The sequence below is a fragment of the Amblyraja radiata genome, chromosome 4, assembly GCF_010909765.2.
Source record: "Amblyraja radiata isolate CabotCenter1 chromosome 4, sAmbRad1.1.pri, whole genome shotgun sequence".
NCBI lineage: Eukaryota > Metazoa > Chordata > Chondrichthyes > Rajiformes > Rajidae > Amblyraja > Amblyraja radiata.
In genome coordinates this window covers 10,400,583-10,417,197 of record NC_045959.1, presented here as the reverse complement: position 1 = coordinate 10,417,197, position 16,615 = coordinate 10,400,583, and the positions used below count along the sequence as shown (strand labels likewise).

At 43.3% G+C, this 16,615-nt stretch overlaps 1 protein-coding gene across 1 annotated transcript in view; it reads left to right on the top strand.

Moving 5' to 3' along the window:
• The window catches only part of rgs22 (regulator of G protein signaling 22), a 63,815-nt gene extending 50,222 nt beyond the window's left edge, over nucleotides 1-13,593 (top strand). Inside the window, exons 20-24 of the mRNA XM_033018875.1 lie at nucleotides 295-456; nucleotides 1,571-1,723; nucleotides 8,363-8,383; nucleotides 11,602-11,713; nucleotides 13,520-13,593. Coding sequence (XP_032874766.1) covers nucleotides 295-456; nucleotides 1,571-1,723; nucleotides 8,363-8,383; nucleotides 11,602-11,713; nucleotides 13,520-13,593 — 522 coding nt within the window. The remainder of the gene's footprint in view (nucleotides 1-294; nucleotides 457-1,570; nucleotides 1,724-8,362; nucleotides 8,384-11,601; nucleotides 11,714-13,519) is intronic.
• The last annotated feature ends 3,022 nt before the right edge of the window (nucleotides 13,594-16,615 follow it).

Genomic DNA, 16,615 nt, shown 5'->3' with positions numbered 1-16,615 from the left:
AAGTTCAAGGGGTATGAAAACTTTTGCAAGCCACTATATATATATATATCTATATCTATATCTATATCTATATATATATATATATCTATATATATACATATATATCAAAGACCTTCAGAAACTCCAAGTATTCTACGTTTCTATGTTTGTTCTATGTTTCTATATCTATTGCTTTCTTTCTTTGACATATTGGCACTGAAAAGACTTATTACACATATTTTCAAAGGTGCTTTGATATGTAACATTTGCCTGGAATTGTCTAGATTACAAAAATAACGAGGCTTCATTCCTCAGATGGCTGTTTTTGCTGTTCTATTCCAACTGTGGCCAGCATTTTCTGAGTACCGAAAGAGACTTGCTATTGATGCCTTCCTGCCAGCTTTGGAGGGTCAAATTGGTGGAAAAGAAAAAAGGAGAAAATTTCTCATGGACGAGAGCTCAACTGAAAGGACAGAGGTAATTTTAAATGTGTGCAGTTTTGGTCTCCAAATTTGCGGAAGGACATTCTTACTATTGCGGGAGTGCAGCGTAGGTTCACAAGATTAATTCTTGGGATGGCGGGACTGTCATGTTCTGAGAGAATGGAGCGGCTGGGCTTGTATACTCTGGAATTTAGAAGGATGAGAGGGTATCTTATTGAAACATATAGGATTATTAAGGGTTTGGACACGACAGAGGCAGGAAACATGTTCCCGATGTTGGAGTCCATAACCAGGGGCCAGTTTAAGAATAAGGGATAAGCCATTTAGAACAGAGATGAGGAAACGCTTTTTCACAACAGAGAGTTGTGAGTCTGTGGAATTCTCTGCCTCAGAGGCTGGTTCGCTGGATACTTTTTAGAGAGAGCTAGATAGGGCTCTTAAAGATAGCGGAGTCAGGGGATATGGGGAGAATGCCATGAGACCCGAGACCCGCTGCGGCACCGAGAGATGCCACTCCGGCCGCTATGAGGCCAGGACCACCGAACTTGCCGCGGTCCCGCACCACCATGAGGCCAGGACCTGCTGCCACCACCGCCGGCCCACACAGCTTCCTCGGCCGTTTACCCGCCGCACCAGCTGCTGCCGCCACTGCTTATTCTTACCTACACTCTGGCCGCCTGTTGACTGCAACAAGTTATTCCGCTGATTCTTTCCTCTCCCCCGGCCGCAAACAGGCTGGGGCCGTCAACTCACCTGGATACCAGGTCCAGTTCTACACCGGAGTCTGAAGAAGGGTCTCGACCCTTTATTCTTCAAAGATCTGCCTGACCTGCTGAGTTACTCCAGCACTGTGTCCTTTCATGTATTAACCAGCAACTGCAGTCCCTTGTTTCTATCACTAGTGCAACGATTATTACTCAATAACCCCTTACTCAGTTATAGTGGACAATGGGCAATAATGGACCCTATTACCCCCCCCGTCCCCCCCCCCCCCCCCACTCCTCGTATTCTGTTATTCTTCAGTCGTGGCTTTCAGCTATATTAAACATTAATTACAATGTGTTACTGTATACTATTGTCTCTCACTCGATCTGCTGCTTCTGTAAAAGGTGACTCGTTGAAGATGACTTTGGGATTTTATTTTGCAGACCAGTTGGTACCCAAGCAGTGTGGACACCGATCATCCACATTACTCAGAGATGGGGAGCAGGTCCAGTGGAAGTCAGCTGTCTCTGAAGGGCGGAAGTGGGCGGAAGGATGACAAGAAAACAAAAACAGGATATGATGAAGAGAAACTTCAGGTCAGGCCGCATCTTTGTACAGAGAAACAGAATTAATACGTTTACTGGGAAGTGGGGGGAAAGGCATGATTTGTATGGAGATGAAGCTTGATTCTATTGGATCAGTTGAGCATCTGCCAAGTGGCAGAGAGCTCCAGCAATAATCAGGAGACACATGATGGCCATGCGTGGAGGGAAGGTTGGGTTTTGGATGTCACTGGTTACAGCAGGGAGAAGATGGAGGGGAAGGCAATACTCCTGTGTGGGCCACAAAGATTACTGTGAAGTGTAGGTATGTTGCAAAACTTACCTTCAGCGGCGCTGCAGTTCTGCCGCTGCCCGTGTGCGCGACTTTGGCGCCTTTGAGAGGGGGGCGGGTTTAAAACGCGATTTTCTCTAGGCTGTTGAAATCGATGTTGTTCAGCCTACTTAGTTGCTGACGAAAAATCGCCGCGAAATTCGTTCGCTGCAGGTATTTTTAAACTAAATTGGGTTATTTAATTGTTATAGTAAATTTAAAATCATCCTCTAAAGCCGCGAACCCCGACAACGGGACGGATCTCATGTAGGGGACAACGCAAGGTAGGTTGTTTATTTTTACAATAAAAAGGGCTTCTTAAGATCCCTTTATACAAAATTTTACGTTGCGAGTAGCTGACTTGGGGGTCCATCTGAACCAGCAGTATCTTTCATGCCGACATGGGGTACAAATTCACCGCAATGGCAGCGTTCTAAACCAGCGCGTTCCACAGAATCCCATTTAATGGCTGATTTAAATGGCCATTAATTTACAGCAATTGAACACTAAATCCCTTCCATTTGGCCTATAAATTAATGTCAATGAGATTTAAAAATCATGTTTTATTGTGAATTCTTGTGTGAATGTTCTTTGGACACTTAGGCTATTAAAAAATGTTAATCTTTCCTTAAGAAATGAATAGATGTTTAGATCTAGTAATTGAATTTTGGAATTAGCTACAATTGGGTAACTAACTAATTATATGCTTTAATTTCAGTAAGATTGTTTAATATTTGTTTCAGAATGCTTCAATCTACAATAACTGAAAATTTCTTCAGTTCTCTTAATTTTTAATAAAGTTATGGGCTTTAGACTGTCCTCGATCACGGCTTTTGTGTTAAGTCAATGGAAAATCAATAGGGAACAAGATGCTAATTTCCGAGTATGAAAATGGCCATAACTTTTTTAATACTGAAGATATAAAAGTGAATTAGATGTCAAATTAAACTTCTTTTTATGCTTTACCTGATGGGATAAATTGCAGGCTTGATTTTTAAAATCTCAAAATGTTGTAACATTGCTATGAAGTGTCTCTGGCCTAGAAATTGGAGTGTGCACTCACAGGCACATAGTTGGGTTTTTTGGAAGATAGACACAAAAATGCTGGAGCATCTCAGTGAGTCAGGCAGCATCTCTGGAGAAAAGGGTTGAGGCCCTTCTTCAGACTGAGAGCCTTGACCTGCTGAGCATTTTGTATCTATTTTTGGTGTAAAGCAGCATCTGCAGTTCCTTCCTGCACAGAAGGTTATCTGTAGGGGTGTCAACAATTCTTTCTATTCTGGGTCCAATTCTGAAAACTTCAGCAATGCCTGAGGTTGGGTTTTTCACTTCATCACAAGTGAAGATATTGTGCTTGGGACTGAGACTACATCGGATGGGGAAGAGAGAAGGCCAGTGGTCTCCAGACCAGATGGGCCTGATTGGTGATGCTGGGTATGGTGAGGGTAAATCAAAGGCCTGGGACGTCATGGCATCAGGGTGATGGCAGAGTTGAGGCTTTGAAGCCAACGATAGAAGCTAAGTATGGGATCCCAGTCGGGAACTGCACTTCCAAACCTCATTGCCCATCATCACTCCCAGGGTAATGGAGTATTGATAGTGCAGTTTGATGTGGAAACTGCCTCAGATGCACTAGTGCAACTCAAATGTGAGTATGAAGCAAAACAATCTGAAAATAGCCAAAATTACACTTCACTGTGTCCAAGGTTTAATTTGGATCAAAGAACATTGAAATACTCGGCATTATACATCTTCAATCCCTGACACCATACCTGCCTGAGCAGGTTCTTCTCCGTTCTATTTCCAAAAGGACCCAAAACCTTTGGAATTGTGGTCAGCAACCATTGCAGTTAAATACCCCAGCCCATTCTAAGAGCCTGGTTTAATGATGTTGATTTGTTCTGCTTGGCCAGGATGTCTCAGTGTGGAGCATCAGGAGAATGGCAGCAGTGAATAAGTGGAGGTGTGGGAACAATCTCCCTGATAGCACTTTTCTAAATCCCCACTGTGATCCCCTCCAGCTTTAACACTCCAGGAGAGTTAATATTGAAGCTTGTGTTTCAGTTTCAAGACATCTCATCTGGTGCTAGACATTTAAAAGTTCTTTAATAAAGAGCCAAGGGAAATAATGCAACAGCTGAAGGCCTGTGATAATGCAGACAAGAAAGATTTAAGTGACAAAAGGGAGGGTAATGGGACAAGTCAAGAGATAAAAGACAAAGTTAGAGAATATGATACAGGAAAAACGTTTGTAACTTCTCAGGGAAAAATAAAAGAATAATGGTTCTTATCAAATGTTCTTTAACTTAACATCGAGACCAAAAGGTTGTAAAATGCATAAATGAAAATGATCCGTCTGTAAAAAGTGAACCTGTTCGGTAAACAGGGATGGTCTGTAATTGCTGTAAATCAGTCTGAAGAAGTGTCTCGAACCGAAACATCACACATTTCTTCTATCTAGAGGTGCTGCCTGTCCCACTGAGTTACTCCAGCATTTTGTGTCTATCTTCGGTGTAAACCAGCATCTGCAGTTCTTTCCTACACACATGCTCTGTAATTGGTATCTTATCAAATATAGATGGCATTCTATTCATCACAAGAGACCAGTGACACCGCCTCAAGAACTAATTGTTTGCATCGCTCTGCTGCTCAGCTGCCTCAGATCAATGTTAAAGTGTGGTACACAAAAAATGTCAAAGTGTGCATGTTTCCACAGTTATATTTTTCCCAACCAGAATGACAATTCAGCAATGGGTTACGTTTGCACATTGTGAAATTAATTGTCAGGCTGTGCCAATGAACCATCAACAGCAACATACTGTTTAGGCTACTAACCTAAAACTCTGATATGCAGGGTTATTAAGGAGTCATATGTGGATGTTTGTTTTCTTAAAACGCCTAGCAAAGACCAAAGTTGGTAATTGTAGTAAAGATCAATAAACGTGGGGTAATTTACAAAGTTAAAGGGCTGCAAAGATTTTTTTGAGGTGTTGGAAATAGCACATCCGTCCAAGAGATAATGTCATTACATTTCAACATAATGATTGTTAATTTTCCATAACTCTCTATTTTCCCTGGAGCTATGAGATGGAAGAACTGATGCATCAGAATCACCCCTGTTTTCTAGCATAGGGCTACCGTACTGGTCAAACAAGACATCCATTCACTAATGCGATACCTTTGACTTGCATTTTAACATTACAATTGTAAGATTATCAGCTAATGCCTTTAGATCAGTAGAATTATCCACTTGCACCAGCTGACTTAGATTGACCCGAGATGCATATATTCCACTGTAGTTCCATACTTTGATTAGGTCTGGGAATGAAACTGAGATAAAAAATAGGGGAAGGTCAGAGAACTAAGTTGCACGGCAAAGGTCAAGGCCAAATCATTGGACCGAAAAAAGTTTCATCAACGCAATTTTTCTCGTCCAGTCAATAGTGAACATGGAATTGTGAATAAAATGAAGAACATTGGCGAAGATCGTTGTGTTTTGGAGTATTTGAGGCCTGGATAGTGGTAGGAACAAGGAAAGGCATGATCAGTACATGTCATGTTTGTCATTGTTTGAGATAACACATCTACTCTGCAATGTTGTGGTATGGTTTTTTTGTTTTAACTATTAATAGGAAAAGTAATTTCTCTTATGTGTGGTTGGTACTGGATGATCAGATGGGGCTGGATGATAGGCTGTAGTTCCATAGGGAAACTGGCCATCAGTCAATTGGTGCCTAGATTGTCTCAGTCATACTGGTATGCTCAGCCAAACATGGATGGACGAGACAAGTTGGGGATCAGATGCAGGCATATATAATGTCCTTTCAGTTGCTGAACTCACCTTTAGGTCCAGTCACAAAGTTCTGAGGTGCTGAGGAGAAGGTTTGGAAGCATTTCATATTCAGCCCCTCAATTGACAATAGCTGAGGCAGGTGCTGGGGAATGACCAAAGAGTGATGGAGTGATACTTCACACATTTGACCAGTGTAGCTGATCCTGTGGGAAAAGGTAAACATTCAGTTATTTGAATGTTTTTAATTGTTCATTATTATTATTATTATTATTAGTATTATTATTATTATTTTAAGGTGTTTTAATTAAATACATTTTTTAAACAATTTTTATTTTTAATCATTGAAATTGAAAGAATGAAATGCTTATTGCTGCATGGTGCCCCATCTGCAAATCTGCAAATAAGTCTATTGGTGTCGCTGATGCATAGTTATTCATGGGTGTATAGCGGACGCTGAATTATCCGAGGCAGACATGAAGTTTGTCCGAATTTCTTCTCCTTTATTGCTACACTATTTCTCCTCACTGACCAACCCCATGCGCATGCAATTAACCCCTTAAATATTCCCCAAGGGCGCCCGTGACCACACTGTGACCTCTACCTCTTGTCACCGGGACACGTGACCCCCCCACCCCCCCAAGAGCTGAAGGTTATGTATAGTGCGTGGCCCATCACCCGGTGCAACCACATTACCCCCCCCCCCCCAGAACCGGAGGCACAAAAATGGACGGGCAGCCAAATGAGGCGGCTGGATCTCATACGTACGTCCCCACACAAAGCTTTATTTTCTGGTAAGGATGAACTAGGTGAAACCCTCGATGGCGGATGCCCTCGACGGCGAGGCTGGGCCACCTGGACTGGCTTGCTCAGGTCCAAATGGGCCGGCTTCAAACGAACCATCGACAAGGTCACCCCCTCCCCCCCCGACCCCCTATGTCCAATCAAAAGTCGTGGGCCCGTGGCGTAGCACCCGAAAAGGACCTTTGTAAGGGCGACCTGTGGGCTTCGTGGTGGAGGAAGACATCCTGGCAGTCCACAAGAGCTGGCAGCATGTGAGATGGAGCGACACCATGCCCCAAGGGGGTGATGATAGCCGTTTTGGGCACATCCTCCGGCCGCACGGGGATCTGATTGTACCCCCTGACCAGGTTGATTTTGGAGACGAATTTAGCTCCAGCCAGATGGAGTGTGGAGCAGCAGCTCCTTCAGGCCGCCATATTTATCGGGCGCTAGTGGATCCTGCAGGAAGGGGATGATTCGCCCGGCCGTTTCCTGGTCGAGTGCGCCGACCATGTAATGGTAGCGGGTCTCATCGTTGGTTACCCCGCGAATGAAGAATTGTGATTCCTCCAGCCTGCTGGAACTATACCTGCGGCTGGGCGGTCCAGAAGGTCGGCAGCGGAGCGACGGCACTGAGTTGGGCCTGGTTGTCGCCAGTGGCGGCGGCAGGTTAGGTGCTGGCGGAGCGCATTTTTTCTTCCAGAATATCTATTCTGGTCGTCGGGGTCACCAAATGCAGCGGACGCGGAGTTGTCCGTGAAAGAATGAGGCAGACACGAAGTTTGCCCGAAATTCTTGTCCTTTATAACTACATTAATTCTCCTCACTCACCAACCCCATGCACGCGCGATTAACCCCTTAAATACTACTCAGGTACACCCATGTCCACACTGTGACCCCTACTTCTCATCACCTGGGCACGTGACCCCCCCCACCCCTGAGCTAAAGGTTATGTATAGGGCGTTGCTCTGGTGCCACCAGAGGTGGAATATTTTCTGTTTTTGATGGAAGATACGTGATTATGGTGCTGAAATATGATCCTGCATATTATGCTGCTACTAAAGATCAGTATTAAATCTATCACATTTTCCACTCAAAGCAGATGTAAAATTACCGAAGCAAGGAACAGCAAATGTTAGTTTACAAAAAAGGACAGAAAATGCTGGAGTAACTCAGCGGGTCAGGCAGCATCCCTGGAGAACATGGATAGGTCATATTTTGGGCGGGACCCTTCTTCAGAATCAAACATAGCTTTTGGTTCATTTATATCTTGATCCACCAGTGGAAACTTGCTTTAAATCCTAGCACCAATTGGCCTGGGATTGTGCAGTGGCAATGATGGTGAAACTACTGGGATTTGGCATTAATCCTCTGTTGAACGGACAGCAGTTTCTGGGCTATCTAACATATACAGCGGCACAGAAATCCAAAAATTACTATCAGTGATCCATCATGGACAGATTTTTCCATCCGCAGTCAAGCTAAAGTTAATTGAACTGGTACATATTTAAGCATTTCACGAACTAGATTTCCTGTAAAATACGATACAAAATTATTTTTTGATATTTACAGTTTAAAGTAAGTAAAGTAAGTAAGTACGTTTATTGGCCAAGTATTCGCATACAAGGAATTTGTCTTGGTGCTCCGCCCACAGTGATCTGTTTGTCTTTAGTCTATAACAAGATTTGTAATTACCACATTACCTGAACTCAGGAAAAACTTGTGCGTGTTGTTAATTTGCCACAATTCCAATCTGCTAACCTATTTTTTCTTAACATTTTCTCTGTAGATTCAAACTTATGGCCAAAAGGTAAGAAATAACAGAACAATATTGCTATTGCTTGGTTTTCTGACACATCTTTGTGGGTATTCTCTATGCTTGGTGAACCATAACTATTACACTGTCTCTTCCCAACTTGCATCCTACAAGGACTCATTTCCATTTCCCTTGTTTCTCCAATTGCATTGCATTTTGAAATGTCTTCCCTTTTTCCTTGTCTGGTTTCCTAGTCATCAGAGTTGACAAGATTCCCAAAATGTACGTCCATTTCCTAAAATAAAACTCAACCCCTCTCCTACCCTGAACAAATATGTCTTTTACATTTCATCCCACAAGCTTCATCATTTAAACAAGCATTATTTATAACTTTTATCATAGAATCTTATTTCAAAAGTACTTTTCCTCTCCCATTTCCTATCTGCATTGCAAATAAATGTTCCCACTGCAATATTCTGGTTTTACCTCTTTCAAAACCATTCCCCTTCTTACAACCACTTTCCACGCAACTACTAGAGACGCTACACCTGTTCTTCAACATTTCTTTGCTTCCTATCATCCATGAACTCAGAGTGAAGCAGTGATTCCCTGGTGTCTCCTATAGTGGGTGAATTGTATTTATTTCTATGATCTGGTCTCATCTATGTTGGAAAAGCCAATTGTAGATTGAGTGATTGCTTTGACGAACATCTCTGATGTAACCTCGAGGAACCTGAATCCAATTATACATATTCCAGCTGTCTGGACTCAATATTGAAATCAACAACCTCTAATAATAATAATAATAATAATAATAATAATAATAATACACTTTATTGTCATTGTAAATACTTACAACAGCATTTCAGGCACACTGCTCGAGCGGAGCTCCAACGTCAATTGCCAGTCAGTACCATTTATAACAGAACTGGTCCGTTCTGATGTAACGCCATTAATTCAAAATGCAAATTCTGTTTGGAACTACTAATGCTGCCTGGCATGTTGACTATTTCCTGATTCATGTTTTTAGTTCACATTTTGAGCATAAAACACAAAATAAACCTAAGGTATAGAAAGACTTGTCCAGTTGGCCCTTTGTGCCTGTCCACAGATGGCTAAGATCATGTCTGATTTTTTACTTCGATATCACTTTCCTGCATTCATCCTACATCGCCTGGTCCCTTTAGTGTATAAAAATCTACCCTTCTCTATCTTCTAATACTTATTGACTCCACAGCCCACTTGGTCTGAGAATTCCAAAGATTCACTATCTTGTGGGTAAAGATATTTCTTATCATCTCTGATCTGAATTGCTGACTCCTTATTTCGAGACAGTGATGTGTGTTCCAGACACTCTCTACCAGGTGAGCCACTAACTCTACGTCAAGCCTGTTAAAAATATCCAAAATCCACAAAAAAAACTGTCCTGGCAGTCTCATTGTTTCTGCTTGTTCATGTCCCACCAAACTAATTTCCACATAACTCGAGTCTATCCTGTCCCAATCCATCCCTACCTATATCCAAGACACCTCACACTCTTCATCTCCTCAATGACTTCCGTTTTCCAGGCCCCCACTCCCTCATCTTTAAAATGGATGTCCAGTCAATCTACACCACCATCTCCCACCAGGATGGTCTTAAAGCCCTCCGTTTCTTCCACGACCGCAGAACCAGCCAATTTCCGTCTACCAATACTCTCCTCCACCTAGCAGAGCTGGTCCTTACCCTCAACAACTTCTCCTTCAACACCTCCCACTTCCACCAAATCCAAGGCATAGCTATGGGCACTCACATGGGTCCTGGCTTTGCCTGCCTCTTTGTAGGGTACGTCGAACATTCCCTGTTCCATGCGTACACTGGCCCTATCCCCGAACTCTACCTTCGCTACATTGACGACTGCATTGGGGCTACCTCCTGCACCTATGCAGAATTCACTGACTTCATCAGCTTCACCACTAATTTCCATCTTGCACTCAAATACACCTGGACCATCTCCAACAACTCCCTATCGTTTCTAGATCTCACCATCTCCATCACAGGAAACAGACTATTGACCGACATCTATTACAAACCTACTGACTCCCATAGCTATCTAGACTACACTTCTTCCCACCCTGCTTCCTGTAAAGACTCTGTCCCCTACTCCCAATTCCTCCGTCTACGCCGCATCTGCGCCCAGGATGAGGTGTTCCACACCAGGGCATCGGAGATGTAATTCTTTAGGAAACGGGGGTTCCCCTCTTCCATTATTGATGAGGCTCACTAGGGTCGCCTCGATATCCTGCAACTCCGCTCTTACTCCCCCTCCCCCCATTCGTAACAAGGACAGAGTCCCTCTTGTCCTCACCTTCCACTCCATCAGCCGTCGCATACAGCATATAATCCTCCAACATTTTCGCCACCTCCAACGGGATCCCACTACTGGCCGCATCTTCCCATCTCCACCCCTTTCTGCTTTCCGCAGAGACCGTTCCCTCTGAAACTCCCTGGTCAACTCGGCCCTTCCCACCCAAACCAATCCCTCCCCAGGTACTTTCCCCTGCAACCGCTGTCCCTTTACCTCCCTCCTCGCCTCCATCCAAGGACCCAAACTGTCTTTCCAGGTGAGGCAGAAGTTCACTTGCACCTACTCCAGCATTTTGTGTCCACCTTTGATTTAAACCAGCATCTGCACTTCTTTCTTACACACCTGTTAAAAATATTGTACATATCAATATTGTTCATTCTTGAGTGTAGACCTCGTGCATTTAATCTCTCCCAATATGATAAATGTGCCATCCCACCAATTAACCAACATTAATGTTTTAATTCTCCTACCTGCATTTTAGTCCCTGAATCATGTTTTTTTTCCTTTTTTCATGTTCTCTTCTTCCCTTGTTCTTCATTTATCTCCTGTATACACTCCAAAAAGATCAGCTGTGAATAGCAACCTTTCCCACTCTCCCCCAGTTTTGTCATGTGGTCTTCCTTGCCCATGTTATAGATCAGACTATTTATCCCAATCAATCCCGGTTGGGAATTGAAGTTCCACTCGAGAGCCCTCCCTATTTTTCTCGGCTGTTGGATTAATTGTCCATTTCATTCTCTGTCGTTTGCCTGTTTTAGTCTCCCCTTCATGCTGCTCACCTTAACCACTCTTTAGGTAATCAGCTCCACTTTCATCTTGTTCAGAGTAAATAGGTTTCCTGACAACCGCAATTTAATTTCTGACGTAATGAAAAATTGCTCTTTTAATTGTGTCAATTCAAACCATTTAACTTTATCCTCTACAGCTTTCATGGTCTTTCTCCAAATATATGGAGGCGTTGGACAGGGAGAAGGCACTGATTTTAAGAGAACACAAAGTTGACCAGCCACAAAACATTCTTGAAAATACAGTTGCAGGTAATATTTTAAACTCATATGCGCATGGGACTGAGAAGTCTGCCTAAGCCCAATATCAAACTCCTAACTAACATCCTCTCTCCTAACATAGCACGATGCTACATAGCTGGAAAATGCAGCTTTGAAGCCAAATCACTGATTAGAAAGGGTGCCAGCAATCCTTTTCGATGGACATTAATAATAGATCCCAGACTTGCTATTGGGGAAACACACCAGGTTGCCCATGTGTCTAAAGATCACAATCACAATAATACTTTATTAGCCAAGTATGTTTTGCAACATACGAGGAATTGCATTTACCAAGTCAGTCATACAAATAAAAAGCAACGGAACACCACAAAATACATTTTAACATAAACATCCACCACAGTGACTCCTCCACATTCATCACTGTGATGGAAGGCGAAAAAAAGTTCAAATTTCTTCCCTTCCATGCTCTCCCATGGTCGTGCCCTCGAGCCTTCCGTTGACGGGACGATCTTGACTCCCGTAGCCGGTGGTCGGGCTCTCCGCATCAGGGCGATCAGCTCCTGCATCAGGGGGGTTGTCAGCACCCCCGCGCCGGCGATCGGACCCCGTGTCAGGGCTGGTCGAGCCTCTGCGCTGTTGGGAGCTCCCGACTAGCCTCTCCCGAGACTGTGAGCCCTTGATGGTAAGTCCGCAGTTGGAGTGATCCCATGCAAGGGCACAAGGTCAGTCTGAGGAGGCCTCCAGCTCCATCGATGGTAGGCCACAGATCGGCCGGAGATGTGACCCGGAAAACAATCGCATCTCCGGCAAGGTAAGAAACTGAAAAAAAGTTTCCCCTCCCCCGACTCCCACATAAGACAAACCGGAGAACATTTGCACAGACATTTAACACACACTAAGTCTTCAAAAATAATTGCCTCTGGTAACGATAGTTTAGATTCCTTGGATAGTTAACAATAACTTTCTTCTTTACAGGCTCTTCAAACGTTGTCAATACACCAACCAACTTTAAATGATTGATCTAAATTAAGTTAAACTTTTTTCACAACTGACTAATCCACCGTCAACTTGACCTTTAGTGAGTATTGCAAACCAAATTTTAAAAAGCATTTGCAATAATATATTCAGATGGAATAAAACCTTTGATCGTTTGCCTTTGTGTTTAGTAGGAAAGATAGGAATCCACATCGTTGGAGTATATTTTGAATGTTAAAACTGCCTTATTAATGAAAATGTCAGAATACAGAAGGAATAAAAGTTGCAATACCCTGCATTGAACTGTGTTTGCATTTTCTATTATTTGATGTATTTTTGTGAACCCGGATGTGTTACATGGCTATTGCAATAGAACTTCAACAACTGCTGCAATTGTAACAATGTCAAACAGTAGTTGGGTCTTAGGCAAGGTAGCTGTGGCTGGAGGCCAGTGGAAGTGGACATGGAAGTGATCCACTGCCAACTTCAGCCATTGTAACTGTTTATGCTGGACAAAATCTTTTCACATCAGTATATTCTCCAATTTACTGCATCAAGTGTAACACAATATCTGATGCTAGCTTTTAAATTATTACAAAAAATAAAATTGTATATTTTGAAATTAATTAAAGGCTTGTAATTGGCTGGGAGAAATGAAGGCTGCAATCTAGGTGAGATTGGTAAGTGTAGAATTCCGCTCTGCATTTGGAAGGGCAATGTTCATGATCAAAAGAAAGCAATAGCAGGTAGAGAAAGTTGCGAACTTTCACTGCACATCTCGTATGTGTATGTGACAAATAAACTTGACTTGACTTGACTTGACTTGAACTAGTAAATTGACTGTAACTTTTTTTATTGCAGGGAATAAAATCCATCTAAAACTGGCTGACCACCGAAATAAACTAAACCCATCTCAACTGAAGAACATCCTCTGAACTTCCTTTTCACTTTTTCCTTAAATCATTTTAATCTCTTCTAATCCTTTTTTATTTGCTTATTAATTTCTGAAAGGTAATTTCCTATTAAAAGGAAACAAAAATGAGGAACAATCACTCAATGATTTGGAAGTGCTGTGTCTTTCTTTAAGGTGCTAAAGAGTTTGGGGCATAATCACCATTCCTCTTGGCCATTAGCATTGGCAAAGGGCACGTCCTGGTGAATATCTGGTGGGTCCAAATCATAGGGCATCTAACCAGTGATCATTGGGCCAATCTTACTGAAGTGGAAGGTTTCCATGTCAGGATGGTATTTAACTTGGAGGGTCCCCATGTATCCATTAACTTTGCGATGGTGGGTTTGGGAGGTGCTGCAGAAGTAGCCCGGGTGAGTAAATGCAGTGCATTTTTGTAGATGATACTGCTAGCAGGCAGGTTATGTTTTCTGGATGGTGTCTAGGCTTCACTGTTAATGGCGCTGCACTCATACAGTCAATTTGAGAGTATCCCTGCGGGGTTACTCGGGTTACTCTGGTGCCTGCCACCACCGCCGGCCCTTACCTCCACTCCAGCCACTCAAAGGCCGCAACCAATGACTCAGCTGATCCTTGTCTCAACTAACTTGGATTCAAGGATCAGTTCCAGACCGAGAGTCTGAAGGAAGATATCGACCTGAAACATCACCTTTCCATGCTCTCCAGAGATGCTGCCTGACCTGCTGAGTTTTTCCAGCACTTTGTGTACATCTGCAGTCCTCTGTTTCTACTACTTATACAATGATACTCTAATACTCGATAATCCTTTACTTGGTTATAGCGGACAATCGGCAATAACGAATACCATTCCCCCCTATGGTCTGTGATAACGAGGGTTTACTGTATATATAAATTCTGCAAAGCAGTGAAAACATAATGACTGCAAAAAAACTCAAAGACATTGGGGTAAAAACACACAATTAGAAAACAAGTCCATGGTGGTGCAAAAAGTGATCTGTTGCCAAGGTAGGATTGTGCAGGTTGGTTAAAAAAAACGATTATTGCAAGAAAATACTTCAACTGTTTCTGAACCTGTGCCCACGATGGTCTAAATGCACCACTCCCTGCAGGCATTTCTATTGTGTGTTGGAAATGTCTTTCAAGGCCATGATGCAACCACACAGGATACTTCATACAGTGACATGACAAATTTCTTTAAATCTCTAAGGAAGAAGTCTTTGTGATTACGTCGATGTTGTGGGCTGAGGACAGGTTATCTGAGTTATTAACGCCCAGATCACTGGCCCACCACTGAAAGCTGGCGAATGGACTTCTGACATCCTTTCTGTAGTCAATTATTCGTTCCTTGGTTTTGTTCAGATATTGCACATAAACTGAACTCTAAATTAAATGATGTTCTCAAGTTTCCGCATAAAAATATTTGCATCTTACCTAACCCAATGCAACTGGGCTGTAACGTAGAACATATGTACAGACATTTATAGACACTTGTTAGGTTAAGAAGTAGGGTACCAATGGTGCCTGTGCCTGTTGCTGGAGGGGGAAGGATGCAGAGTAGTAAGAGCCTAAGATATGGCTAAGGGCATGGGTAGGGGACCAGCTATCCTTGGGAGACTGAGAGGGAGGGGGGAAAGAACTAGCATTCTGCTGTTCTGCTTGGTGGATGGGTGGGTGAGTAGAATTGGTACTCTATTTGCTGGGGAAATTTGAAAGGGATTACAAAGCAAAGTCGGCAGCATCACTGGCAATAGAGCGGCCCACCCTGATGAACTTAATGCATTCAATGCTCCCTTTGAGCAGAAGGCCAACAGAGCAATTATATCTCCCCCGACAGACTCAAGTGCACAGTTGCAGAAGTAGGTTTGGCCTGAGTCCTGGGGGTGAACACACAGAAAGCAACTGGCCCAGATGGAGTCCCTGGCGACATCCTTAGGAACTGTGCGGACCAGCTAGCAGGAGTGTTCGTGGACAACTTTAATCTCGAACTCCTTCATTCTGAGGTACCCACCTGCTATACCCTTTATCCTTTACCTGTGCACTGTGGATGGCTTGATTGTATCCATGTATAGTCTTCTACGGGATAGCACGCAAACAAAGGCTTTTCACTGTACCTCGGTGCACGTGACAGTAATAAACTATTAATGAGTGAAAGCCCAGCACCATTGGATGGAGAAGAACACCTACACATTTTTGGCTAGAGGAGGTGCCAGTGATGGGTGGGGGCGGGGTTACCTATTAATGTAGTTAGGTATTTAACTGGCACATCTCCTAGTTCAATGTTGTGGTGTGAAGATCTCATTGCCCTGAGAGCAGCTAGTGGTGGAATATTGCACCTCAGTTGGTGTCCTCAATATGTTGTACAGGTTTGATCAACTTTGAGAGTGGCAATGCTGAAAATATCAGTACAACCTAATTAAATCCAAATTTGACCAACAGGTGGCGCCTGCAATAGCTGCCTCGCCAACAGTCTGTCTTGTCCTTTCCTTCTTTGTTGTTTTATAGTGCGTGCTAAATGTATGTATGTTTTAGTGTTCATTAGCTTGTTTTATGTGGGGGGGGTGGAGAGGGGTTGGGGGAAACGTTTTTATCTCTTACCTCGACGGAGATGCCATTTTTTTTCCGTATCGTATCTCCGTCCGCACTGTGGCGTAACAGCGTGGAGCTGGCGGCCTTTGCTGTGGACCGACTTCGAGAGCTCCAACCTCAGGAGCCTGCGGACATAACATCGTGGAGCTGGCGGTCCCTGTCGGGGAAGGACCTTGGAGCTCCAACAGCGAGAGCCTGTGGACTTTAACATCGTGGAGCTCGCCGTCCCTGGATAGAGACCAACTTCGGGAGCTCCATGCCGCAGGAGCTTTGATCACTCCGACTGCAGATGGTTCGACTGCCACAACCGCGGGAGAAAAGAAAGATTAAACTTTATTGCCTTCCATCACAATGAGGAATGTGGGGAATATGCTGTGGTGGATGTTTATGCTATCTTTTATTTAGTTGTGTGTCTTGTTGCTTTTTTTAAAGTATGGCCA